This window comes from Phasianus colchicus, chromosome 3, assembly GCF_987193195.1.
Source record: "Phasianus colchicus chromosome 3, bPhaCol1.hap1.1, whole genome shotgun sequence".
NCBI lineage: Eukaryota > Metazoa > Chordata > Aves > Galliformes > Phasianidae > Phasianus > Phasianus colchicus.
This window is the reverse complement of record NC_143438.1, coordinates 31,436,885-31,463,811: the sequence shown is the minus strand read 5'-3', so window position 1 is coordinate 31,463,811 and position 26,927 is coordinate 31,436,885. Positions and strand designations below refer to the sequence as shown.

Sequence of the window (26,927 nt, the reverse complement as noted above, 5' to 3'; positions counted from 1 at the left end):
ATGGATGCGAGTTTAATCGTTCGTTTCATATGCAAAGCCTCTTTCTGTGGTATTAAGAACATCTTCATTTCAAAGCTTAGAAAAGTTAAAGATGACTGAAGGCTGAAGTGGAGGAAGAAAGATAGTGCTTATACCTGGCAGTAGCTTCACCTGCTTAGAGATAATAAAAATATCCTCTGAAATTTAAAATTGCTCTTTATCTCAGTTTAGGAACACACAATGCTGGGGTTTTTTTTTACTTGAATCCATTTTTTATATTGTGAATATTCAGTAAAGTGGGCTAAATTTCCTGTTTTATATAGAAACTATATAAAATATTGTCAAAATATTTGTGGTAGGAATATGATCTAGAGCTGATCTTCTTACATAATTTTAGGTTGTGTTTAGTTGTTTTGTTTTGTTTTTTTTAAACTCAAGTCATGACTACCTGCAACAGTGGTCAACAGTTATGAATAAAACCTTTCTAAGCAGAAGAATGAAGTCTGGGTTTGACAAAACTGTCTGAAGAATGTTAGATGCAAAATGTAAGCTGCCTCACCAGTGCTGGGGAGAAAGCCTGCATAACAAACTAATCAGAGCCCCTCAAGACTCCTTCAAAACCCTGGCAAATGGCACAGCATTAGTGTAATTTTTTCATTCATCTTTTCCTCATAAATGTTTTATTTCCTTTTTTAGCATTGCTTCTCTCGGTTTGTTTGATAGACAGCACAAGGAGAGCATTCCTCCAGGTACATTCTGTGGGACATTGGATATACCTTCTGCTCTGCTCTTCTTTTTTTTTATAACATTATTTCTTTTTCTTTTTCTTTTTTTTTTTTCAAACGAGAGAAAAATAATGGCAGTTTGCAGGCCATGGCTGAGCAGAAGATCCATCACTGTTATGCTATGAGAGATGTCAACTTGAATAGGAATTTGTGCTGCAAACTACATTTAGAAGTGCAGAGTATCACGCTGTCTGATACAAATCAAGTGACTTTTTGATAGGCTGCAGGACAGACCCTTTTTTCAGGTGACCACCACATTCCTTTGTTGAAATGTTTCTGGTGCCTGATGCTGAGCAAGACGAGCTGCTGCAGTGAAGTACAGCAGCCTTGGCCACTACTACCTAACTGATCTGATTAAGGACTTAAAGCACCCATATTTTGAGCATGCTACTGAAAGTACTTTATGTAGTGGTAATCTTCACTCATATTTATTCATCATGAAGAGCACCAGTTTTAGGCATTGCATTGCTTTGGTTTTAGAAACAGTTTAACAGATGTGTAATGACTCAAACGAGCTTGCTGGGAATGGGAAACCACAGAACTTGAACTCTTTGAAGAACCATAAGGAAGCTGATTTCCCATGAGTCATGGAAATTAAGAGACCATGCAAAAGAAGCCTTGTTCACTTGGAGCTGCTCACACCTGTGCAAGATGCACTGTGCAGCTATAACCATACTTGAGCTGAAGGAGCTGAGTACGGCCTGTCACTGAGCACATCCAGTTCCTGTGACGGAAGTTATGGGCCTGGGTAGAAAGATGTCAAGTGTCACTGTGATGTGATTCACTGCAGTTGCTTTAGTGAGGTGAAGAGGAGGCAAGGCTCCAGTAGTCTTGACTTGAAAGCTGTATTGTTCAGAATACAGATTACAAACTGTCTCATAAAACATAATGCTTTATACATTTAAAGAAATACGATCTTCTAAAAATTCACTGCCACATTTAAAAACAAATGTTGGTGTTATATGTTGTGCAGTATACGGTGCTGAGACAGCTGGGTGAGCTGTGTGGGTCAGAGCTGCTGGCCTGTCCCATACCAAGGGGCCCATGTTGCTCTTAGAACATTTAAGGTTTCAGCTTTCTATGAGTTTGTAAGCAGGGAATGGCAAGTGAGCCATTGCAGGCTTGGAGTCACTCTTGGGCCTTCTGCTATTGCATGGCTTTTTTGTTTATTTTGTAATGGAGAATAATCATAAATATTGTAATAGGCAGTTATGCCTTAGGGAATTAACAACAGTTTTGCAGCTAAAGAAAGTTTGTATCTGATATGCAGCTTACCTGAATGGAATCTATTTGAGGGCAGCAGCCGTTTCACGGTGTGTTTGTAGAGCATCCATGTAATCCTAGGAAACTGCCATATCCTTTGAGGCTATCCCCTCAGCCTTTCGTTTGATGTTTCAAAGTTTTAATCTGCTGAATCCCTAAGTGTTTAACAAGAGACATTTGATTCCTCAGCTGGTGCACAAGAGGGTGTTTGGAAACAATGGCTCTGTTTGTATGTTTCCTGTGAGTACTTTTCTGCTGCTTTGCTTCAGCTTAGTTTCTGGGACTAATAGAGCGTAAGATAGGGAGTTGTTATAAGTGCATTTGTACATTTGAGTTACTTATGAGTATAGTTAATGGGAATGTAGTTTAAGAATGCTTTTGAAATCAGTTTAAGTTTAGTGATCTTATCAATCCAGTTTTTTTCACAAATCTTAGATAACATTTTCCTTAAAGCTTCATTTTATCATCGTATCGTTATTGTTTTTAAATTCAGTTTTCCAACTCAATGTTTTAAAGAAACCTTGAAAACATAAGCTGCCAATACTGAGAAAGCAGAAAGCAAGATGTTACAGCAGAGGTCTGAGATGTCTGAGTTCCGCAGTGCATTAGGATTTATTTCATTTCTCACACAACCACACTGGAATGTACATTTCCTGATAACTTTTTTTTTTTCTTAAAGTAATTGTCCACTTCCAGAACCACCGTGATTCTGTTTTGATAAATTAAAAGATCAACTAAAAAGTTCTGAAATTTTTCTGGATTTGGAATATTATTTATTTTTCCTGAGTATTTGCCCTCAAGAGAAGCATTTCAAAAGTAACTTCCCAAGTAATCCGTGAATTGCTTTGCCACTTGAAAATTTCTGAATTGTAAAAATACAGTTTTAGCAGTGCAGAAAGAAGAAATCCAGGTAGGAATAAAAAATACAAACAAGGGAAAATTAATAAAAGGAATGCAACAAAATCTCCATAAGTAACTTAAGAAATTAATAGCCTGCATTTTTACTGAGTTTAAAGTAGTTGTGTGTGTGCGTGAAGAAATTTTTGTAAGTGCAGCAGAAAATAAGGTTAAGTTTGATGGATGGATTTCTCAGAGATTGATAAAAAGCTTGGAAAAGTGATTTTTGAACCCACATAGTCACTTTTAACACCTATTTGTTTGAAAACTTGATTATGATTTTATCTTTTTTTTTTTTTTTAAGAATTGAATTGTATTTGGAATACATGAGATAAATAATTCTGCATAGTCCATCCTTCTGGCAAGGCTTCAAGGTTTAATAGGAAAAAATGTATACTGACACATGTTTATTTCAGGTATTGATCAAGAGATTTATGAGAAACATCTTTGGGTTTTCTGACTGCACTATAAGAATAAATAAATCTAGTGGCACTTACATGAGTGGACTTGTTTTGCAGGATCTCCAACTCTGGTTTTGATTGTATTTATGCATAAAATGCTTGTGAGGTTCAGAGAAGAGGTGATCTGCGGGTATGGTTAATACTGTGTTAGTAGCAGAAGCAAAGCAGCCTCATTCCTGCTGCTACGTAAAAGGTCTGGAAAAGATCGGCAGAACAGAATCAGTAGAGAAAGAGATGGAGAGGCTTGAGAGAGAGAGAGGCTCTTGGCAGAACATATAACAGTGCAAGTTGTAGTGTAGAAAGGCTTAAAAATACAATGCAAAACTTCTTCAGACTGTGGCAGATCATATCTAAACATTGGAAAATGAATTTCTACATGATCCTTTCTGTACTAAATCTCACTAAGAAAACTTTTCCCATTTTTTATTCATTAGACACTCCTTAAGATTTTCATTACTGGGCTTTTTAACAGATGTTGTTTTACTGATCACCAGAAATATCTGTGTGGGAGTGTGTGTATATGGACCAGCCATCAGATTATTTTTTTTCTCCAGTGCTGTTTTCAGGATGTTACTTCTCATTTTCAAGAATCAGTTGAATTTATCTTAAACATAGAGACATTATTATCTCTTAATAAACACTAGAGCTGTGTTTTAAAAGAGAAAGAGAAAGAAATACCATAAAATAAAGCCAAAGTTGAGCTATTTCTAGAAAATAAGAAATTCTGAAGTCCTGGATATCTCCTTAAAACCAAAAATTTGCAAATGCTACTGTAGATGTCTAAAACTTAATTACGTTTTACATTCTAGTACTTTTTTCTAAATGTACAGGTTTCTAAATATTGTCGTAAAAATAAAAATAAATCAGCTTTCTCCCCTTTAATTTGTTCAGCCTTTGGAATAAGCAAACAGACTGGGAGGGAGAAATAAACTAGACCTGATTATAGTTTTCCCTGGAGATTTGTCTCATGGGACATCTGTTTTACTGAAACCTGTTTATTTTTATATAACAGTTTACATTAAGAAGTCTAAAAATTATTCTATGGAGACATCTAGATATGCTACTTGCTATTTAGTTTGTTGTATTTTGTATGCACAACTTAAAACATCATGCATTTCCATATTCAGAAAACGTTTGACTGTAAATGAAATATGTAGGCATTTGAATTTCTTTGAAATAGACACTTCTTTGAGGTTTTATTAGGTGGGATATTTGGGTTCTTCAACTACTTTCCTGATATGGTATTTGAAAAATATCACTGTGGTAGTTTCTTAATGAGCAGAATGCTATCATCCAATTATATAACTAAAAGAGAGAATTTTATTTAATCACTTCTTGACAAAAATGAACGTGCCCTTAGAGCTTTCCAAATTCTGTATATCTGCAACTCAGCTCTAAAGGGAAAAGTGAGTACATTATTTAAAATACAGTTCCATGTAACTGCCAGAGAACATTCCTGATTTCCTTTAATAATCTAACAAAGATGGAGGTTAAAAAGAGAGGGAGCATGAGAACTAGAACGGGATAAACTAAGGCTAGAAGAGGCTGAGAGCTTTATAAATTGAAATTTATAAATTGAGAGTAGCAATACCAATCCATTAATTGAATAACATTGTAGGTGTTTAAAAGCAATATATTTTTATGTCTGCGTTAAGAGGTTTGTAAGATATATTTTGCTCTCTTTTTCATAAATCAGTCTTGAAAACGTCTTTCTGTTCATGAAAGCAGAAATTCTGAAAGTCTGTCTCTGGGCATCATGCCATTTTGTGGTACTAATAGATCATTCTGTTCTGACAGGAAGAACTTTAAATAAATGTCTGCTCAACAAGCAGCTCTGTGAAACAGGCAGATCTGGCCTCTATCTTTGGGTCAAATACTCAGTGTTGCCACTGCAAAGTAAAATAAATTAAGAAATAATCAAAGTTGGGCACATTCCGTTAGCACGGTAGAATTTCAGAACATTTTGAAAAGGTTGGATGTCATTTCAGCAACATGTACGTAGGGTACCGAAAGATGTTCTTGCTGATTACTGCAGGAGAGCTTTACAGCTGCAGAGGATCCTGTCGGCTTTAATAAGCTCTGAATACATTACTGATGAACCTGGCTTACTTGCAGCTGATGTTAAGCTTCCTGATACCCTTGACACACACATTTGTCTTTTCTGTGTGTGTAGATCAAGGGACAAAATGGAGGAAACCCATGTCAGCGTAGTCAAAAAGCAAAAACAGCAGAGATAGTGATGTGTTTAGCTTCTGTATAAGTGTCTTCAGATAAAATTATAAACATATCCTATATTTCCACATTCATTATCCATAAAGTATGATGGAAATGAGAGTAGATAAAGAGTGGGGTAAGATGTAGGAAACAAATCAATCTGTTGTGTTAGAGCTCATCATATGTTAAAAGAAAATGTGAGTATGAGTTGGGTCAAAGTTTTGTAGGTTGCAGAAGAAAATAAAGATTGTGATTGCAGACTTTGGCTGTTGAACAAAGTGAGCTTTCATGAGTCTTTTAGTCAGAAATAATCAACATGCTGCCTCGTTACCAACATGTCTTGTTATCTGCTCTGATAGAGAAGGATCTAGGGTTTTATAGTAAATCATACACCGAGTCTGATAGCATCATTCTGGAAAAGAAGGAAAAAAAAGAAGGGCTGTAATGGGTATATGTGGCAATGTTTGTCAAGAAGTAAACTTTTTTTTGATTTGTTGATTTGACCTTTTGGATGAGTCAACTCTAAGCAGGACCATAGTGGTATAACGTTCTTGACCCCTCAAATTATACAATTGTCCTTTTGCCTTTGCAATTCTGAGTTCAAGGCAGCTGAAGTTTTCTAACTTTGCCATTTCAAGTACACAATACTGTCAAAAAGAATACAGAATGAGAGCTATGTCACATGCTAAGCTTTCTTATACTCTGGTCTTAAAAGTTCTTGAGAAGACAAGGAAAGGCAAAATTGCTGACCAGAGTAAAGAAACTCCCAGACCTGTTCCAGATCACTGAAGTTTCAGCAATGTGTTGAAAAGGGACTTGCTATGTAGTACTGCTCTGTCTCTCCTGGGATGTTCAAATTGACTGTCTTCTATGGCCACAGAACACCAGCTTATCTTCCTGATCTCTCTTCATTGTGCCTTTGTGCCACTGATGCTTTCTCATTTGAGAAAGCTCTGTAGTGAGTGTCATAGTGGGAAATACAGTGAAAAGAAAATATGGAGATGCAATGACACTGTTCAGGCTAACCTTATCTGATAAATGCTCCCTCTGAGAGCAGTGTCATGCCAGGACGCCCTAGAATAGAACAACACACCAAATCTGATGAGCCAGCAGTTGCCTTTTGGTCTCAATGATTTAGTAACATTTCCTTGTTGAAAACTACTCAAGTAAGCTCCTGCCATAATGATAAACATTGAACATGTTCTTGAACTCTTAAAAGTGACTGTGGAGGTCCTTGGAAAGCTGTGCAGAATTCTGCTAGAAGAATTTGATTGTGAATCCACAAAATATTGTTTTATTATTGTTGTGCTCAGAAAATGAAACAGGATTGGTCCGTTTCTTGTTGCTTTTTTCCCAAATCCTGCCACAAGCAAGAAGTCAGATGAATTTCAAGAAGGTAACTGAATGTACTAGTTCGGCATGAAATTCACCCACATTAATGTTTGATACCTGCAGTGCATTTCCATGCATTTGAATTTACAATTCTTAATTATCAAAGTTTTCCTCTTAGGTTTGTAGTCAAATATTTGAACAGTTTGATTAATCACTGCAGTCCTGATCAATCTAAAGCTAGCTACTTTTCCTGTATCACTGCTGTGTGTTATATCTCTCAAGAACTACTGCAGTAGTGTGATACAGGTCCTGTAAGATCCTCTTCTATAGAGTTAAGACTGCCAGAGTCCTGGTCTGACCAGAAAGATTGATTCTAGAAATACTAGAAGGATGGCCAGACTGTAATATCTCTTTTAACTTACTTAATTCTAAAGGGTGTAACTGCTTCATAAACAAAGTAGGCTCAGTAATAATCTTTAAAAGGATTGAGTTAATTCAACAGGGCTCTTAGCTGCTTGGTTAGAGAGACCCAGACCAGGCAAGGGTATCTAAGGAGTCAGTGTTGGAAGACATTCAAATTGACTCATGTACTGAATTAAGTGTCCTTCAAAATGGAAAAGAAAACAGTACTAGATGAGCATCTATTAGTTACAAATACATTTTGAGATTACTTAGTTATTCTTTATTTTAGGAAGTTTTATAGATATGGGAGGCTAATCAATTTTTTATGAGTACAATTCAATTGCTTCTTTCTGTGTTATAAATAAAACCATTTGTACTGCGGAGAACTATTATATTCACATTCTGTGATTGGTTATAAGGTCCTGTAATATGCTGAAGACACATGTATTAACAAGGAGAATTAAGAACGTCAGTGCCCAGTGTGTGCTCTGACTACTAGTACCTGTTGTTATTATTTCAGACTGCCTCAGGAATTATCTTGGCTAATTGTAAATATCCAGTGTTGTTATTAATTTGAATCTTGTTACTAGACTTTTTGATAAATCAAAACTTTAAAAACATATTTTAACAGTTAATTTTTGTAATTCAAGGAATTCTTGTTTTGAATGAAAACAAAGATAATAAAATGGATTATTTGCTTCATGTTACAGAATTTGCATATCTCTTTTTGTGCAGCATCTCTGTGTAGTTAAAGGTCATTCAGCTAAGCCTGTTTTAACTTTTTTAGTTGACAGTGATAGCACTCAGTGACTGTTGGGCATAGTTGCCATCTATGCTATTTCTAAAGATTATTATTTCATAATGCTTTAAATATGAAGCTCTTTTCATGATCATAATTTTCATTCATAGTATCACAACTGCACTTCACATTTGTGGGACAAGAATGAAAAAAAGTAACAAGGATTATCTGTGTATTTATTTCCTTAAATTCCTTTGTTCCTAGCTAAAGCCCAATCTATAATCTGCATATTTACATTTATCGAATAATGAAAGGGGTCTTTGTCTTCATTCTAGGTGTCTTTGGCAAATATGAGCATCAAAAAAAAAGCTGTAGAGCGGATAATACAAAACAGACAGTAAACACAAAAGGATCTGTATTTCCAAGTTTGCTCTTCAGCATCCCTGACAGTGTTCTATAACTCCTTAAATCTTGTGGAGCAACTGGAATAGATCTCATGGAACAGCCTGAACAGCAGTAGCCTAGTCAGAATGTAAGAAAAAGTGTTCTAAAGCTTAAGAGCTGAGGAAACTAGGAAGTGAAATGTGATGTCTAATTGTTATATCTGCTGACCAACTTAAAGTGTGATGAGCCTCAGGGGAAAAGAGAAGTGAATGTGGGACCGCCATGCACCCTTGTGAGTGGAAGTGTTTGGCCAGAGGGAACCACTGCCATCTTGCCTTCTCTTCCTTGCCTGGAAAGGGAAGATTGTAAGTGGCACCTTGATCTGATCCTTTCTTTATACAGTTTTGCTTTTGTTAAAAACATCTGGAATAGAAATGCTGGGGAAAATGCCATTTAAGCCATTTTTCGTCTGTGTTCGCACCATGCCAGCAGAATCTCTCACTAACACACCAGCAGGAGCCCACACTTCTCTTCCCTCACTTCTGCTGAGCTCAGGTGTTAAGGGGTTACCCTGCGAGGAGGCCAGGGCTTCCTGAGTGCTTTTAGCCTCGCTTCTCCTCTTTGACAGCAGCCCCCCCTCTGAGCCAGCAGGACTTGTCCTTCACTGATACCTTGCTTGGCTCAGTGTTTACTTTAACCCTGTCTGCAGTAAGTCTGCTGTAAGAGGCAGATCTTGATTTACAGCATGAGACAGCACGTGGTACGGGTGAGAATTACTCATGTCTTGAAATACTTCAGCTCTTTTGAACTGGCTCTGAAGCACAGATTCTAACTGATTTATGGTGTCACAGCTTATCACAACTGATGTAACACCAAGAGAGGCTAATTCTGTATGAAGCACACTAGTCACAGTCTTTAGAAGGAAGTAATAGCTAAAGTAAAATACTTCATAATATTCATTTTTTCTATTTCAGTTTTCTTTTTCAGTCGTCTATTTAGTATCTACACACTGAACTGGTAACTGATTAACATATCTACCCATTTTCTTACAAAACTAGAGATATCCAGCGCAGTTATTGTTTATCAGTTCCACAACTTGGCGAGCGCACAGCGTTTTGTGTGCAGCAGACTTGAGAAGCTCATAGAAATGAGCAACGTAATGACAATCTGCCAGAAGTTAATTTATTCTAGCCAACACTGCAGGACATTCTCCTTATAAAAGCACAAGTGCAGGCTTACAGAGGTTATTGCTGAGTGTCCCACAGCAGTGGATGTAATTTAAGAAGTAGTAGTATCTCATGTTATTGAATGAAGCTTGAGAAATGAGACTGGGACAGTAACATCACTGCTCAAATCTGTGTGTTGAGAGCGCGCGGTGTTATGGCAAAGTAGCCCTTTGTGCCGCGTTATGGCAAAGTTCTTCCTTTCACAGTCTGTGAAATACTATGCGTGTTCACACGTCTCACTTTCTCACACACCTTGCCAATAACTTCAAGAGATCTGAGCCTACTAAATTCGAGCAGAAAAAAAAAAGCTACGTAAAGGTAAGCGTACCCCACAGGCACAGCGAGGGATGTGAAGAGGCGTTAATGCTGTGACATAGGCAGTGCCACAAAAGTGGCAGTAAAAGACTGAAGAATTAAGGGGTTCCTGAACTGCTTAGCTTGTGGTGTTAATCCAGACATTTATTAAAACAGCATTTGCCTAAGGAAGCTTGGGGCAGGTCCCAGTGTAATTCAGCTTAGGATAAGGCCCAAGAATCCTGGGTGCTTTTCAATATTGACTGTGTGCTTCCTTATGATTAAGGCATCAAATCACAAAAATGTCAAAGCAGTTCTTAGAATTCATTGTAGCTGCTGTGTTGCCTCTATCTCATGAGTGACACTGTCTGTTTCTTCCACGGTATTTATCATTGTAGCAACATTACCCAGCAGAGACCTACTCTGTGAATGCAAAATAGAAAGCAAAGCATTACAAAATCATATGAAAATCAGGCAATCCAAAATTTCATTAAGGAAAAACTTGATGTATTAATGGTTATTTTACCAACTGTGGATGTTTCTGGTGGTTACAGATGCAAAGTGAGAAAAAAAAAGAGTGTATTTTTTCTTATTTCATCCCTGGTAAAAATCATATCCTTATTGACTGGAAACTTTTTCTATGTATAATTTCTTCGTTTAGTTAAATAAACCTGTGATATTTCCTGTATTGCTGTGATGAACAAGCTATGTTGAGCATTAGTAACAGTGAGATGCAAAGAGCAGACATAGAGTATCCCTACTGCTTTCTGCCCTGGCAGTCACAACAGAGATTGCTAAAGCAAAAGTGGGAATGTGTCCAACCCAATGGGGAGGAAAAACCTGGAATGGGAATCAGTATGTTGCCTTGGGCACCACAGTGTTTCATCCACAAAGAGATTCTAGAAATGTTATGTTAAAGGAATCGCTGATGGAAAACCTATATAACGATAAGAATCAAACCACTAGAATAGTCTTGAGCATATGATGATCTACTTGTTCCTCTAATACTGGCATGGTCAGCTTTGGAAGAAAATAGATTTATATTGTGGTAAGGCTTTTGTCTGGGATCTGCCATCTAAGGGAGAAAAAGACAGAAGTTGTCTGGTTTTGTGGAATGTTTTAAAGGGTTTTCTTGACACTGAGGGAGCGGATTTTCCCCTATGGAAAAGTTTTTTGATATTTCTTTATACTCCACTTAATTTTCATGCAAGCTGTTTGTTTTCATTGGTTTGCAGTTCTCTCCGTAGGGGAGAAAAAAATCAAGAGCAAAACTGCTGGGCTACTTGATATTCATGACACCTTCAGGGAGTAGTGGTGACTGGGTCTTCCAGAAAAGATGTCTGAGGGAGGAATTGTATTTAATGGCAGACCTGACTGTACTATAGTTTCTGGCTTAGTAGAAGGTGAGAAAGCTGTTCTTCCTACTGTGTTGAAGTGAATAGAAGGTTGCTTCTGACTCGAGTCAGAATATAGTAAATATTTAAATTAATAAGTAAATAAGTAAATACTATTTCATGTAAAGCTCGTGCTGAATTAGTCTTATTACCTGAAAACATATGACTTACTTCCCCATCTTAATGTTTCCTAAATCCCCAGCACTGTAGTTTTGCCTTACATTAGCAGTCCAGATGTTCTGAGTTGAAAATGCTGGGTAAGAAGCAGCAGTAAAGCTTCCTTGTGCTGACTTCAAGGAATTGTGTGCATCAGGCTCCATTAAGCAAAGGACAGACCCACTTTTACAATACAGCAGAAAACAGACCTGTGTGCTACATTCAGGTTTCTAACAGCTACCAGGAGAATACACGTGCTTTTATGGTACAAGCTTCTCTGGCACTTAATCTTTCAGGTGACAGAATCACAAGGAGATGTTGTTCTGTTGGACAGAGAAAAACCTTGGGATATAAAGCCTTTAGTGGTAAAATACAAATATCACATAAATTTGTACTTTCAGGGATGGTTCGGTTGTTCTTACCAAAACCTCAATGGGCTCATCTCATCCAGTGCTCTGGAGATGCAGTTTAAGTGCTACTTCTATGAGGTGTGCAAAACATTCTGCCTCTTTAAGAAAGCCTCTCCAGTCCTGTCATCTTTTATGTTGCTGGCTTTTTGGTTTGAAAAATCACCCTGAAATGATTTCCTCTGCTGAGAATATGGCTTGGGCTCATGAAAAAAAAAAAGGGGCCCTCCCCAACACATGCAGTCAATAAAAGGAATCTCTTAACAAAAGTAAACAGTAAATTAAATGCCTCTTACCTGGAGCAGAGTTGAATTATTAGATAGTTTTCAGTCTAACAAGCAGTTAACCTAAATTGAATTGTACCTGTAATTAAAATAGTTAGACTAAAAGTGAGCCAGCCAGCTGGCATGTATATCCTCTTTCTTATTCAACTCCCAAGAAATTAAAAAAAGCAAAATACTTCTCATTATGATGTTTGAAAATGAGGAGCTGCTTCTTTCAGAATGTTCTGCTCGTTTTATTCAGAACAAAGACTTCTAGCTTCCCTTGCCATATAAAAACAGGGCATGAATTAGCTGCTTGAAAGAAGTGGGAGATGGGGCATCAAAGAGCCTTCTGTTCATTAAGATAAACACCGAATATGTGTTTCATGTTTGGTTTCAGTATAACATTATGAATAGAGGATTAAACAGTAGCTTCCCACAGTCTTAAATTATTGAGATGGTGTGGGAGAAGGAGGAGAATAAAAGGATTTAGGCTATTATGCATAGAATTAGTGCTGAGAGAGTAAAAGGTCCCCTTATTACCCACTGAATTCTCTGTGGATTTAGAACTGTTGAAAGTGTAACATAGCTCTCCATTTTGGGTGCACAGAAAGCACATAACTGAGTTCCTACAGTCCATCTAAAGTTTTAGCCTGAATGTTGATTTTGTGAGACTGACGATAGTTTCATGGCTCAAATTTCTTTTTTCTGCTTGCTTTTGGTAGGGTTTTTTTGTTGTTGTTATGCAATAACTTAATTTTTTTTTTTTTTTTTTTTTTGCTATAATCTGTGCTTGCATAAATACTTTTTTTTTTTTTTGGAAGTGAAAATCACAGAATCATAGAATGGCTTGGGTTCAAAGAAACCTTTGAGATCTTCTAGCTCCACCATCCATCCTTTAGGCAGGATTGCTCCAGATCCCCATCCAACCTGGCCTTGAACAGTTCCTGTTTCAGTGCTCACCACTCTCATCATGAAGCATTTCTTCCTTGTATCTATTATAAATCTACAGTCTTTCAATTTAAAACCATATCCCTTGTCCTTCCTGATAAAAGGGTCCCTCTCCATCTTTCTTATAGGTTCCCTTTAGGCACTGAAAGGCTGCAGTGAGGTCTCCCTGGGCCTTTCTCTTCTCCAGGCTGAACAAGCCCAATTCCTTCAACTGTACTTTATAGGAGAAGTGCTCCAGCCCTCTGATCATCTTCATGGCCTCCTCTGGATCCGCTCCAACATATCTATGTTCTTCTTACCCTGAGACCCCAGAGCTGAATGTAGTACTGCAGGTAGGGCCTCATGAGGGCAGAGGGGCAGAATCACCTCCTTTGTCCTGATGGCTACATCTAGGGACACATTTTTTCCTTCTTGCTCACAAACGTAGTAACCTCAGTTGCAGAAGGGGTCATGATCCACCTCACTTTGCATTCCTAAAATCAATTTTTATTACACGTATTTTATAGATCAAGTTGATTGAATTGTTCATGTGAGTCAGTGTGAATAAGGGTTTTGCAATCTTTCCATGCCTTATACATTTTCTGTGAGTGTGAATGATGGATGGTTTTATGAATTTGCTGATACGCCATTTAGAGTGCTTTATGCAGAGTTTTAATGAACTAGAATTGCTAATTTTTATGACCAGTATTGAAATGGTATTACAAGAGCGCCATTCTGTTGATTCCAAGGAAGTGTCAGTGTATCAAAGTTTCATGAGGGACCCTTATATCCTTAAGTACATTTTCAGAAGTAATTTTTAGTTGCTCTTAGACAGCTTTAGTTGCTGGATGCTCATTTTAATGTATTTTTAATTTATATTCTGTTTATTTAATCTTTAAACTGTCAATAGTGTCTGCTTTAGAAGTCTCATGATTTATTTTTCATGTATCTTTTCCCTAGGCCTTTATTTCTCTTCACTCTGAGAAAAAGGTGATAGCTAGATTTGGCCTAAACCAGACAGCTGTTCTCATAATTCAGAAAAAAAAAAATCCATCAGGAATGTGTATAATTCTTCCTCATGAATGTAGGATCCTGCTAGAGAAGTGATCGAGGTTTCTTATTAAGCTGATTATATTTTATTATTGTTGCTTACTCTTGCAGAACTATATTTATCACATTTCAGGGTTGCACTTCAGGGGTAGAGGTTTGGATTATCCTGTGAGTATTTCATTTTCATGTTTGCAGCATTTTGTTTGAAGTGGAATTGCTGAAAACCAGAGCTGGTTAGCTCTGGTTTTATATATTGTTTGCAAAGGAGATATATGAAACAATCGTTACACAGTTCATTCTCAAGAGATGTTGTTTGGGCGAACAAATAGGTTCGAATAGACTTCAGTCAGAGACATTCAGTTCTGTACATAGAAAATGGAAGCTTCTTGGAGGAAGGGAAGGAAGCAGTTCAACTGTTTGACAGGATTTACAGTTTCCACAGCTTCATTAGCATGTTGACTCACAAATTCCACATGGTGATCTGTCTTGTTTGGAATTTATTAAAAGGTGCCTACATCTTGGTTTCACTCCCTGCTCATTGGTTTGATAAGATTTCAGCTCATTGTTTCTCTACCTCATTACTGTCTGGTAGGTAATGCTGAAGAATAATGAATCACACTGATTTTTTTCTTATCCAAAATATACATGAGTTTGGATTTACAGGTGTATCAGAGAACTTGCTCACTTAAACTTCAACTATGTTTTTTTTGCACAGCAAATTGGAAAAATAACACTACATGTGATTTATGGCTGCCTTCTTTTTTATCTCCAGTATTTAATTTTTCATAATAAGAGAGATAAGAAATGTATTTGGATGCATATCACAGACGTTTCTGAGTGCAACCTTAAGCATCAGAGCTTTCATTCTAGAGGCTCAATTTCAGTCTCTGCTTTATCTTAATCTCTTTATTTGAAATCTTTTACAGATAGTAACATATGAATATCTGTCTACAGTTCTTTCAGGAAGAACTAACATTTGAACACTTGAGCTACTGAAATTCTGGTTGTTTCAGAGAGGAGATTGTTTGCCATTCTATAATGTGTGCCATTAAATGTTTGCCATTTACATGATGCAAAACCAGGACTATACTAAATCTGAACCTTTCTATACTGGATTACTTACTGGACATCTGTGTATCTCGTATTTCTCTGATTAGATGAAATTCTACTGGAAATAATAAAACCTTACTGTATTTTTCACATAATAAGCAGACAGAGACAGTACAAATACAAGTTATCATCAGGCAAGCCAGACAGTGGGTTTGGAGTATCTTGATGAGAATTGTTCATCTTGCAGTTTGAATGCAGTGTTCTTTCCCTCTTCTAAATGTGAGTTATCTTACTCTTTCTGAAAATTAAAGTATACCACAGTCTCTGTAAGTAAGAGTATGCACATATGCACGCACTATGGAAAAGGTGACATGGAAAATTTATCTGTCGATTGCCCAGCATTAGGGTGCTCTCATGTGCATACCTAAGAAAGGTAAGGAATATCGTTCTCTCTCAGTCAATTTTGTTACTTAGCAAACTTGTTCCTCGTCACTGCTTGAGCAATGAGAGCTTAGAAAATGGAAGGATGCCAGATAGGCAGCTTAATAGAGGAAACAAGAAGAAAATCCTGTTGACTTCCAAATCTTGTATCAAATTTGCTTGGAATAAAATTGTTAAGTCTATTTTTCTTCTCTAAATATTGGGAATTGATTTTAGGTATAATTGTTTTTCACACTCAAAAGAGAACAGAAGTGTATAGTTGTACTATTCTGCCCATGTTCACATTTCTGAATTAAATACACAATTCTTCAGATTTCTTTTCTGAGGCTTCAAATATTTTCATTCTAATCTAGAATTAATCATTTTGGAATTTTAAGCCCGATCTTGAGTTGTGAGTGATTTACTGACATGCCACTACTGAATTCAAAGTACCACACAGATGTCAGCTAAATGAATGAGACCTGTAGACTCTTCCTTTTTGACTTTTCCAAGTTCCAAAAACAAAAATAAAGAAGTGGGAAAAAGCAATTTATTAATATATTCTCATCTCCTGCCTTGCTGAATTTTGACAGAATGGGACCTCAGCAGTTGCCACAATTGGCCTTTTCCGAGAAATAAGGCTTTGCTGATTTGAATGATCTGATCTGTCTTTGGACAGATAAACATATATTTGGGAGGTGCCTTTGAAGAATGCAATTCTGAAATAAATATTTACTGGATTTATTCTCTTATTATATTTAGAAGAAAGGAAACATTTTTGTATAGCCTTCAAAAAATGTCAAAACATTTAATGGGCAGCAAGATCTGGTGAAAAGTCCTCTGAGATGGTGATGAAGACTTCAGAATAGGTGTGGTTTGATCCATATGAAGAAGTACACTCTGTGAAAAAACATAATGAGCGCTTGCAAGTATAATGTGCTCTCCACATGACTGCCACCTGCTACACTGTTTGTACTAGTGACTAGTTAGCATTAGAAGTATTCCACAGTGTACCAAAATATGCAGAAGAGGATCCTTGACACTCTGAACTGTCCAAACTGGAGCAGTACCGGTTTCTGTGATGGTACCCAAGCTGAAGTGAAATGGTATGTCTGAGACGGTGCTAACCTGTCTGGATGCTGTAGTCTGCAAATGTACCTCAGTAATGTTAGGTTTAGTAACATCTTCATAGGTTAAGTAGAATACTTTGGCAAGGAAGTTTGTGCACAGAAGTAAAAGCTTTTTTGTCAATCTTTTCTGCTCAGTAATTTTGCCACTGCAAAATATATGGCATTCATTATGGCAATAAATAATGTGAAAACTGATGTGTTACTAGGGATAGAATTAATGATATGATCCTGTCTGGCTTGATATAAAGTCAAAACATACACACACAGTAATAAGAGGCATATTAATCCACAGAAATGCTGGAGTTTATATTTACACAGCAAAGTCCTTACATTTGTATCAATGAAGAATCATTATTAAATGCAAATTGTGCCCTGTGAGCATCCTTGGTGCTGGTTTTGTCTCTACACGTACATACTGTAAATAATATTATAGACTTCATCTGATGTACTTTACATCAGATTTCATTCTGATCCAAAATAACGAGCTCATAAATTGTTCTTTATTTAGAATAATTTTTAGGAGGAACTAGATGCAGTTCATCTTAGTGAAACGATGCCACTGTAAGGAGTAACATCCATAAAGTGTTAGGGAGTCAAAGCATTTGAGTCCTTCCATCACCTTTTCAAGTTGAAGTTGGGATGGTTTATCCAAGATGTAAGTCTTTCAAGAGGCTTAAGGTGTGCTACTACTTTTAGCTGCAGGCAGGCAACTAAGGAAGAGTCTCCAAGGTATTCAAAGTTAAGGAACTGGATATTAAACCAGATTTCTGTGTAGATGGTAGGCAAAATGCAGGAATGCAGTATGCTAATCAGTGGCAAGTAAACCATATTACCTTCTCACTTACCTCACACAGGCTTGGCTGAGCAACGAGTTGAACTTTTGTCATCCTAAATGTGAGGCTATATGCAATAATGCAGGTCCTTTGATCACACTGGAGACCAAAGATTTGTTCTGTCTTTTTTTGTTTTCCTCATATTCATTTATCTAGTGTGTAGAGAGAGATGAAGTAAGCACAGAATTTATGCTGGAGATAGTACAGATGATTTTGTTGAGCAAAATAAAAATAAATCACAACTATTTACTAAATATGCCCCTTTTTTCAGTCAGAACAAACTTCATATTGCTGGCATTTGTTTCGCAGGGTTTTTGACATTGCAAACCTAATCACAACCTATTCTGCTGCTCAAAAATACGGGACCCTGGCAACACCGCTTCCTCTTTCCAATCATGGGGCAGCAAAGCAACTGCAGGGTATTGCATTTGGATTTGTCAGAATAAATAATGAAGAGGCTCATCAGCTTCTCACTAATGAACAAGGAAATGTGATTAAGCAACTTTAAAAGAGAATGGCTGAAAACAATATAGAAATGATAGCAGGATGATTGCTGTGAATGAGAGACTGAAATTTCTGAATAAGAGATTTCTTCAACAAGACGCGATGACAGTAGTTTAATCTTCCATTAAAAGATTCCTGCCAATTTGGAAAAGCTCTGAATCAGGAGATTACAGACATCTCAGAAGCTGACAAGGCAGTCACTTCTCTTAAGACAGCTACTTTCTGGCAATTGCTAGGAAATAGCCTTTTTTTTTTCATTTCAACACTCTTAACTTCTGCTAAACAATGATGAGGACATTTCTTATTTCGGCAATTCTTTTCTTCTCAAAGATGATGAAAATAGAAATTGTCTTTTGGACCAAAGTGTTATAAACATGGTTGCCAAGTTTATTGTGGCTAACATCTAGAAATTGTACTGATTAGCTTCTGGCAGTGCTCCTCGAAAGTGCTTCATGAGTTAGAATCTCATTTCTTCAATCTCATATCTTATTCCTCTTCATTATTCTTTAGCACCAGAAGTATACACTTCTTCCTCATATCTAATCTGTTCTTGTGCTTTTACTCTCTGCTGTCCTTCCTTACCTGAAGGAGAAAGTGCACAATACAGAAATGTCAAGAAGAGTGAACTAACAAAGGGTGCTGTAATTTTTCTGTATGTCAAGAGAAAGATATCTTATTCTTTCCTGCTTATACATCCAAATATATGACTTTTACACGTAAATGTATCAAAGTCAGTAAGCAGATTACAGGATTTCTGTTCAAGGTAAATTATATAAAACAGTAGAAGTTTCCAGATATTCAGATATAAAAATGATTTTCAAGTATAAGCATGATATGCATGTACGTGTGAGTTTCACAGATGAGCAGTTCAAAAAAGAAATTAAAAGAAAATGTCAAGCATCATTTAATGTATCAAAAATATTCACATACCTCAACTACAATACTCATCATTACAGAAAACTCTTTGGGTCTAAAACCAGGGCAGAAAAGTACTATTATGCTTCATAAGGCTTTTGAAGAAAAAATATGTATTTTTTTCCATGTGATGTAGGTCCATCATACTGCAACAAATAAGGTGAGAAATTGAAAGGTCTGTGGGTTTTCAGCTGAAACTTCAGCTGTCTTCAGTAGCAAGTTGATTGGATTTACCATTAGGATACAGAAATCTGCCTGTGTTGCTTAAAATAGTTTGAGATCATATTGCTAATGTCTAGATTATCTAGATGCAAATTCATTGGATTTCAGTGATTACTTTGAAAATTATTCACACTTTTCTTGTTGTGTGGATAAATTACTGTTAAATAAATCATATTGTTATATCTCTATTTATAAGATCTTTACTTTCCTACCCAGTAGCTGTTCTCTTGTGAGTGGTCTATTCTGGCTAATACAATAACCTGCCTCATCCTTTCAGATTAGATATATTCTCCTGAAATGACTTGTTTTGTATCTGAAGCTTATGTTTTAGCTTTCTGCAGTGAATTAAAATATTTCAGAGACCATGTATGACAATGGTATGTCATCCCACGGCACATCTGAGAACGAGAAGTCATTTTGATTGGGACATCTAACAGAGATGCAGCTCTCTCAAAAAGCAGAGATGTAGCAGAGGTCTCCATCTGCCAGGAAATAAGTGCAGTCCTCTTTTCCAAACTGCTCTATGTAGAAAAAATAAAGAAGCAAAGAATGACAGTATATTCCTTCTTTATGCTTTTTCCAGGCCAAGTCCTGTGACAACATCTCTGCAAAACTTCTCTAGAGCAAATAGTAGCATGGGTGCTGTCAGTGAAGTGTTCACAACATCCTTTTTCTTATTAAAAAAAAAAAAAAAGCGTAGTAGAATACATTTTTCAATATTCAATTAATTGCTCATGGACTGAGACTTGTATTTTATCATTTTTTTAGAATATTATTTTTATCTTAGACATAACAGTTTGCTTTCTGCGCTGTGTAAGGGTAGACACTTCATTCCTATGATCTGCAAAGTGAAACCTGAAGCAAAACCTGCTTTTCAAATTAATTGTGCCAGAAGGTTTTAGTGATATGTATATGCCAGAACTATCAGTGTTGTAATGCATGTGAATCCATTTCAGTGTAACTTTAGATTTCTACAGCAGATTCATTGTAGATAAACAGTACAACAGGAGCTTTTGTAGGAGGAGAAAAATATTTTCAAATTGTATATTAATTTAAAAGAGCCCAAGCATACTGGTTTTGTGCTAGTTGCCTCCCATTTACAGTGTTCTGAAAAATATTTTTATAAAAATAAAGTACCTGATATGTACACTTTTCTTTTGCAGGTGGAATGGAGAAAATAAAACAGCATACCTTTGCGTTAGCTCGCTACACCTATACTGTGCTGTCTACCTTAAAATATGCCAACGGGGCACCTGTTGTACGTCTTTACAATGACACAGATTTCAGCAATCCAGATGTCCAAGGTCCAATCATTAATTTTAATGTGCTCGATGAAAGTGGAGAAGTGATCGGCTTTTCACAGGTATGATCCTCTTTTCCCTTAACAGAATGTTCAGTCGTATCTTAAGCATATTTGCAATGAGTTATTTATCCTAAAGAAAATATTTTATCTGTCATTGTCCCTTCTGAGGTTTCGGTTTCCTTTCTTCATAGCTCTCCATAATACATGCATACCTTTTTTAAAGATGGAAAGAGAATCTAATAAGTAATGCTAGCTAGCACAGTGTAAAGTGCATGATAACAAAGGACATATCTTAATGATGTAATACTCCACGCATTAAAAGTTTGAAAGTTGTCTGTTTTACCAGGATGTAAACAGGCAAGGCAGTTTGGTTTCACTTCTCCTTTTGCTTCTAATAATTATGTTATTGTGATACTTCTGAGAAAGCACTGAGTAACCACTAGGGTATTTTTATTTAAAAGTTAAATATTCAATATGAGGACTACACATGATATTCAAGATCAAAAATTCTTTAAACTTTTCTCAGTAACTTTCTCTAGTCTTTATCTAGCAGCTATTCTCAGTATTGGTAACAAAATTTGGTGAAACTTTCCCACTTTTCACTATTTGTTTACAATGTGAGAAACTGGCCATAATTTTATTTGACCACACACCAGTGTAGGAAAAGCAGACAGTGCGTAACACAGGGTAACACAGCTCGCTTGATCAGCAACAGAAGCCAGAAAAAGCACAGTGCTCTAGTTCAGCTAAATTATTCTGTTTATTGCATGCTTCTTGAATAAGTCCACACATCAAGTTCATGGCCTTGATTTTTCAAAGCTTTCAATAACTGATAGCAGCTCTGCAAGCAGTAGTTGTGTAGTTGGATTGCTCTTGGAATGGAACACAGAGAAATGTCTATGAGAGTATGTGGGGAGATGCATGTATACACAGGTGGAGCAGGTGAAACAGTTACTTGGCAGCCTGACTAACAGAGTTGGAGCTTTGTAAACTTTCTAAAGGATTTACCACACTGATGAACGTGGAGAAGCTCTTTTCTCTATACGTCTTTTAAAAATTGCTGGGCTATAGTGCCAGCCTCAAAGATTCTCCAAAGTTCAGTTCCAAGAATTTCACACTTTAGGAATCAATTAGCCATTTATACAATATTGAGTATGTGTTGCAATGTTTAGAGAAAAACAGTGACATTAACACTACTGGGGTAGTAAAACACTCTGTCACCATTCTGATTTTGCTTCTGTCCGTTAGTTAAAAGGAAAGCCTGTATTTGCACTTCCAATTTTCACTGTTTTACAATAAAAATGACTCTTGCCTGTTTCACTTTTTAAAAAACAACTGTACCCTTAAATAAGCAATGATTTTATAGTCCTATGCCTTCACTGTGCCAGTTGGCTGCAATGGGTGCTCATAAAAAGCTTCTTTATTGATCTGTATCATCTGGATTGCACTATTCACCACATTGTCATTATTTCTGGCATGAGTATGTTGAATGAAGAACTATAAAGTTTTCAAATACATACTTGTCACATCTGCACTGCCTGTTGAATTACTTTTTTTAATTAAAATAATATGCAATTGAATGACTTTCAGAAATTAACAAGCAGCACTATTATTTCCAAAGCTATACCATGTGTGATATATATAATTGGCTTCCTTATGGAATTAAATTCTTTCACAGACATCTTACAGCAGTTATGGGTGAAAAAAAATGTCTACTCTCTCTTTATGATGACAAAGAAAATTTGTACGACAGAGAGCAAGCTTCATCAAAGAAACAGTGTAATCTCATCTTCATTCATATCTGTGGCACTACTTGTATACGTCTTTAAAATTAGACAGGTTTATTCAAATTAAAGCTAGATCTAATACATTTATTAATTTTGTTTAGAAATGAAATGGTGTACTCTAGGTTGCTCATGTCTATGATCTGCACATTCCCATGGATTCACTAGTCAGTCCAAATATCATCTAATGGAATTAGAAGAACACAGTTTCAGAAGACTCTCAGAAAACATTTTTAACGAAGGGAAAATTGGATGACATTTCTATCTGACATACCTACTAGTGGATACCAACTAATGACTCCAAGTGTACTTCAGCTAGTATATGAAAAGGGAAATGACAGAATGTCCTATCTTTTATGGATGATATCCATCTATAATTAATTACTTATAACCAGGCGTCCAACCAATTCTATTTGTCTTCCTGACAGGCAATTGTTATGTGACCATTGCCTAGCGTGGCTGGACATTAGCATTTGGTAGCCTGAAAAGGACAAACTGACTGATATTAGAGAAGGTACTATGCTGAGGTTTGGAGTAATTTATTCTCACTTCTGTATTTAGTGTTGGTGTAGTCTCACCTTGAATATTGCATGCATTTCTGGGCTTAACATAAAAATGATGTTAAGGTAATTGAAATCCAGAGGAGGGCAGTAAGTCTCATAAAAGGGCTGGGGGTATGTCCTGTTAGGAGATGCTGAGGACACATGAGGTGTCTAGTCTGGAGAAGAGGAGCCTGAGAGGCAATCTCACTGCTCTCTGTAGCACCATGATGAGGGGAGGCAGAAGGAAGTGCTGGGCTCTGACATCATCACTGATGGCAGGATGCAATGAAAAGTTTATTTGGTCAAACACTGGAACAGGCTTCCTAGAGTGTTTAAGTGTTCAAGAGGCATTTGGACAGTGTCTTCAGTAGTATGCTTTAACTTCTGGTTAGGTGTGAAGTGATCAGATAATTGGATTTGATGACCTTTGCAACTCCCTTCCAACTGAACTCCTCTCTTCTCCCCTCTCTTTCATGCCTTTCCTCTCTTCTTTCTCCCTGGCTTTTGTGATCAAGGCCAGTGATATTCTGGGGTGCATTAACAAGAGTGTGGTCAGCAGGTTGAGAGAGGTTATTTTTACCCTCTACTCTGCCCAGGTTAGACAACTTTGTCCAATTCTGTGCTCCTCAGTTCCTGGAAGACAAGGAACTTCCAGAGAGAATCAAGCAGAGGGCCACAAAGACAGTTATGGGCCTGGAGCATCTCCCTTATGTGGAAAGAATGAGATACCTAGGGCTATTCAGCATGGAGAAGACTGAGAGGGTATCATATAAATGCTTATAAATATCTACAGGCAGGAGAGAATTGGATAGGGCCAGACTCTTTTCAGTGGTGCTGAGTGACAGAAGACAAGGAAATGGGCACAAACTGGAATGTAGAAAGTTCCAGACAAACATGAGGAAAAACTTTTTTACTGTGAGGGTGATAAAGCACTGGAACAGGCTGCTCAGAGAAGTTGTGGAGTCTCCTTCTCTGTAGATATTCGAAACCCACCTTGATGCTCTCCTGTGTCATCTACTGTAGGAAACCTGCTTTAGCAGAGAGGCTGGATTCGATGATCTCCAAAGTTTCCTTCCAACCCCTACAACTCTGTCATTCTATGATTCTGTGATTCCATTCCAAACATTTCAGACTGGCAAGAAAAACTTTAGAAGTAGACAGTGTCTTCAGAGGATACCAAGCTTACATTTAAGCCTGAAGATTTACATAATTTACATGATATTCAGAACTCTGAGCTAAGTCCAAGATACTTAGAATGTGAAAGGCATGCGATGAAATAAATGACATTTAGCACTGCCACTGAAAATTAAAACAGGGAAAAAATCATGTGCTTTATCTTTGTAGTATTTTAGAGGAAAACTGTTCTTACTGACTACTATTACTGAAATCCATTTTTCATTCTTATGAGTGCAATTCATCCCAGTTAACAAGACTGTGCCTCAAAACACAAGCATTCATAAATTGCATACACTGCATCAACTCACTAGTAGGAAACAACTGTGGTCTCAGAATCATCCTTGAATAAAACCTTTTTTTGCATCAGTCAAGATCAAATGAAAAAATTTCATTAAAACAAGAAATGAGACTGTCATGATTGCAGTCTCAACAATGGCATCATTTTTGATAGCTTCCTGTCCCAATATGTACGATACAGAACATGTAGATATTAAGAAGTGGTAGGGTGGGAGTGGAGTAGTTAGAGAAGTTGAATTGTTCTTTGTTTTTCTTTTAGCTGTTTCTTTGTGATTGTTGAAGATTGTCAGAGTTTTAGAGGATTACTTTTGGAAGAACTATCTTTGAATGCTATGTGTATCACAGGTTTAATGGATAGCTCAATTACTGGTTTATCTGTTTTGCTCTAAATGGTAATTAAAACAATTAAAGAAGAGGGACTGGCAGGCTTCAAATATGAATCATCATTCAAAAGCTTTTTCTTCAGTTTTTTTCATGAAGAAATATTTCTTTATCTAGGAATAAAACTACTAAAGTTTTGAAATCTCCATAAGTCTATAGTCTTTTGGCACTAAAACTACACTAATTTTCCTTCTTTGAGCTGCATCAAACTTCCTTCTGAGCTCTGCCATACTTCCCTTGGAAATGATTTCCTTCAGTAAAAAGCTGTCTTTGTAGACTGCTGTTGTTATTAATTTATTCTTGAAATGTGTTGGGAAGATATCTGCGTTCTTTTTACACGTACTGCCTGTTCTTTACATGTCTGCCATTTTATGCTGTGTGTCCATTTGTGCCCAGGTTATGAACAGAGGTTAAACTATAGCAAACCTAGGGCATGAAGATGGCCATTATACCAGTATATTGGTATTTAATACCAAGCAGCTTCATCATATATACTTGCCCAGTTCAGAATGGGTAATTCTCCAGCATTATAGCTTTTGCTGTTAATGAATGGACAGGTGACCAGCTGACGCTTAGGAAAGTGTAGGACTAGAGTCAAAGCACCCCTGCTAAGTCAGTGGTACAGGATCAAAGTGGCAGGATTGACATTAATGCAGTAAGCTGCCGATCTCCTATTTCCTTGTAAGGCTTCCAGGAAAAAAAAAAGAGCAATTTGCTCTAGACATTAAAGAGATTTTATGATGTCACAAAAATGGGGTCATATATATATGTATTCAGGGATGAGCTAATACTGCAGATTTCTAATGCAGCAAATCACCATTGCCTCATTTATTTATAGTGAATTTTTGCTATTTTCAGCATACACGAGTTTATAAATATCCCCAAGTCCTTCCAGTCTCTGAAACACTGCTTGACAGCAATGACTCGGCTTCAGTTTGCATCGTTGCCATCATTTTATCAAAGTCTTGCATGCACCTCCGTGATGTGTTATGGTTGCCAGAGAGGGGATGGAAGAGCTGTAAGGGAATATTGATTTGAAACAACAAACATAGATACAAAAAAAGTGGTTTGTTCCTATACAAATAGGATAAAAGTGTGGACTTGTACATATCTCTTCACTTGCAGATTTGAAAAAGAACACCAGCTCTGCCATGAGGAGCTTTTGTGCTAATGTTATTTTGAGTTTTACTCATAGTTCTCAAAGGAAGGAGAGATCTGTTAAATATTCTTTGTAATATAGATGGTTGCAGAGTAATTTTAACAACCTTTCACATTTCTTCCTGTAAAGTCAGTTTGGGAGCTGGAAGAGGGGAAGGGGATTAGGGCAGAGAGGGCAGATGGAATTTCACCTGAAACATCTGTTACGTTTGTGCTCTAGGGAGCTCTTACCCAGTCACACCTCCCAGTTCTGCGTTTTCTGCCCCCAGTGAGAAGTACAACTTCCTTTAACAAACTTTTTCTCTTTTCCCCCTGGGTTTCTGAAAGTATTTCTTTTCTTGTTATTTTTACTGTGTGTTATGGGCTTAAAAAGCAATCAACCATCCTAGCTCTCATAGCTTTTTTTTTCCACAATACCTGCTTTGCCTGAAGCCTGTGGCTTGCTGTGACTGTCTCACCTACAAAAATTTCCTTGGCATCCATATATGCCTGCCATGCCTCCTAAAAATCCTTTTACGAAGGGAGTAAGCATCAATCCATTAGGAGTCCCAGCCTTCCTTCCTGCCATTTCACACTTGTGTGTGATAGACAAACTGCTATAACAGGAATCAGCTGCCAAAGACTGTGTAAACATTTTGCATCTTCTAGGGAAGGCTCTTCAGCAGTGTTGCATATGGATGAGTTATGGCTTTCAGGATTAAGAACCCTGGTCAGCTAGATTGTGATCAACTTTGTCTAGGAGGTTGCATTAGCATGTCCTTGCTCGCTCCCATCAGCCCAGATAGAGTGAGGGGAGAGCTAGACTTTGAACTTATCTTTCTTCATCCATTTCCCAGGGAAAGCCTATCAACACTTCTCAACGGATAACTTGCAGTGTGTGTCCCTTCAGCACAAATCTGTAGTGCAATCCGATGACTGCTCTTATTATGGCATTTGCCCACTCTCTCATCCACTTTCTTTCTATTTCCACCTCCCTTGTTTTGTTAAGGATAATATTAAGGGTATTAAGATTTAATGTTAAGGGTAGACTCAGTGA

The 26,927-nt window shown here is 37.0% G+C and overlaps 1 protein-coding gene across 6 annotated transcripts in view; it reads left to right on the top strand.

The window, feature by feature from the left end:
* Positions 1 to 26,927, top strand: part of MOCOS (molybdenum cofactor sulfurase) — a 234,075-nt gene that overhangs the window by 139,024 nt on the left and 68,124 nt on the right. For all 6 annotated transcript variants that reach the window (XM_090137218.1, XM_090137217.1, XM_090137216.1 and 3 more), the window contains exon 6: positions 20,414 to 20,613. In XM_090137218.1, coding sequence (XP_089993344.1) covers positions 20,414 to 20,613 — 200 coding nt within the window. The remainder of the gene's footprint in view (positions 1 to 20,413; positions 20,614 to 26,927) is intronic.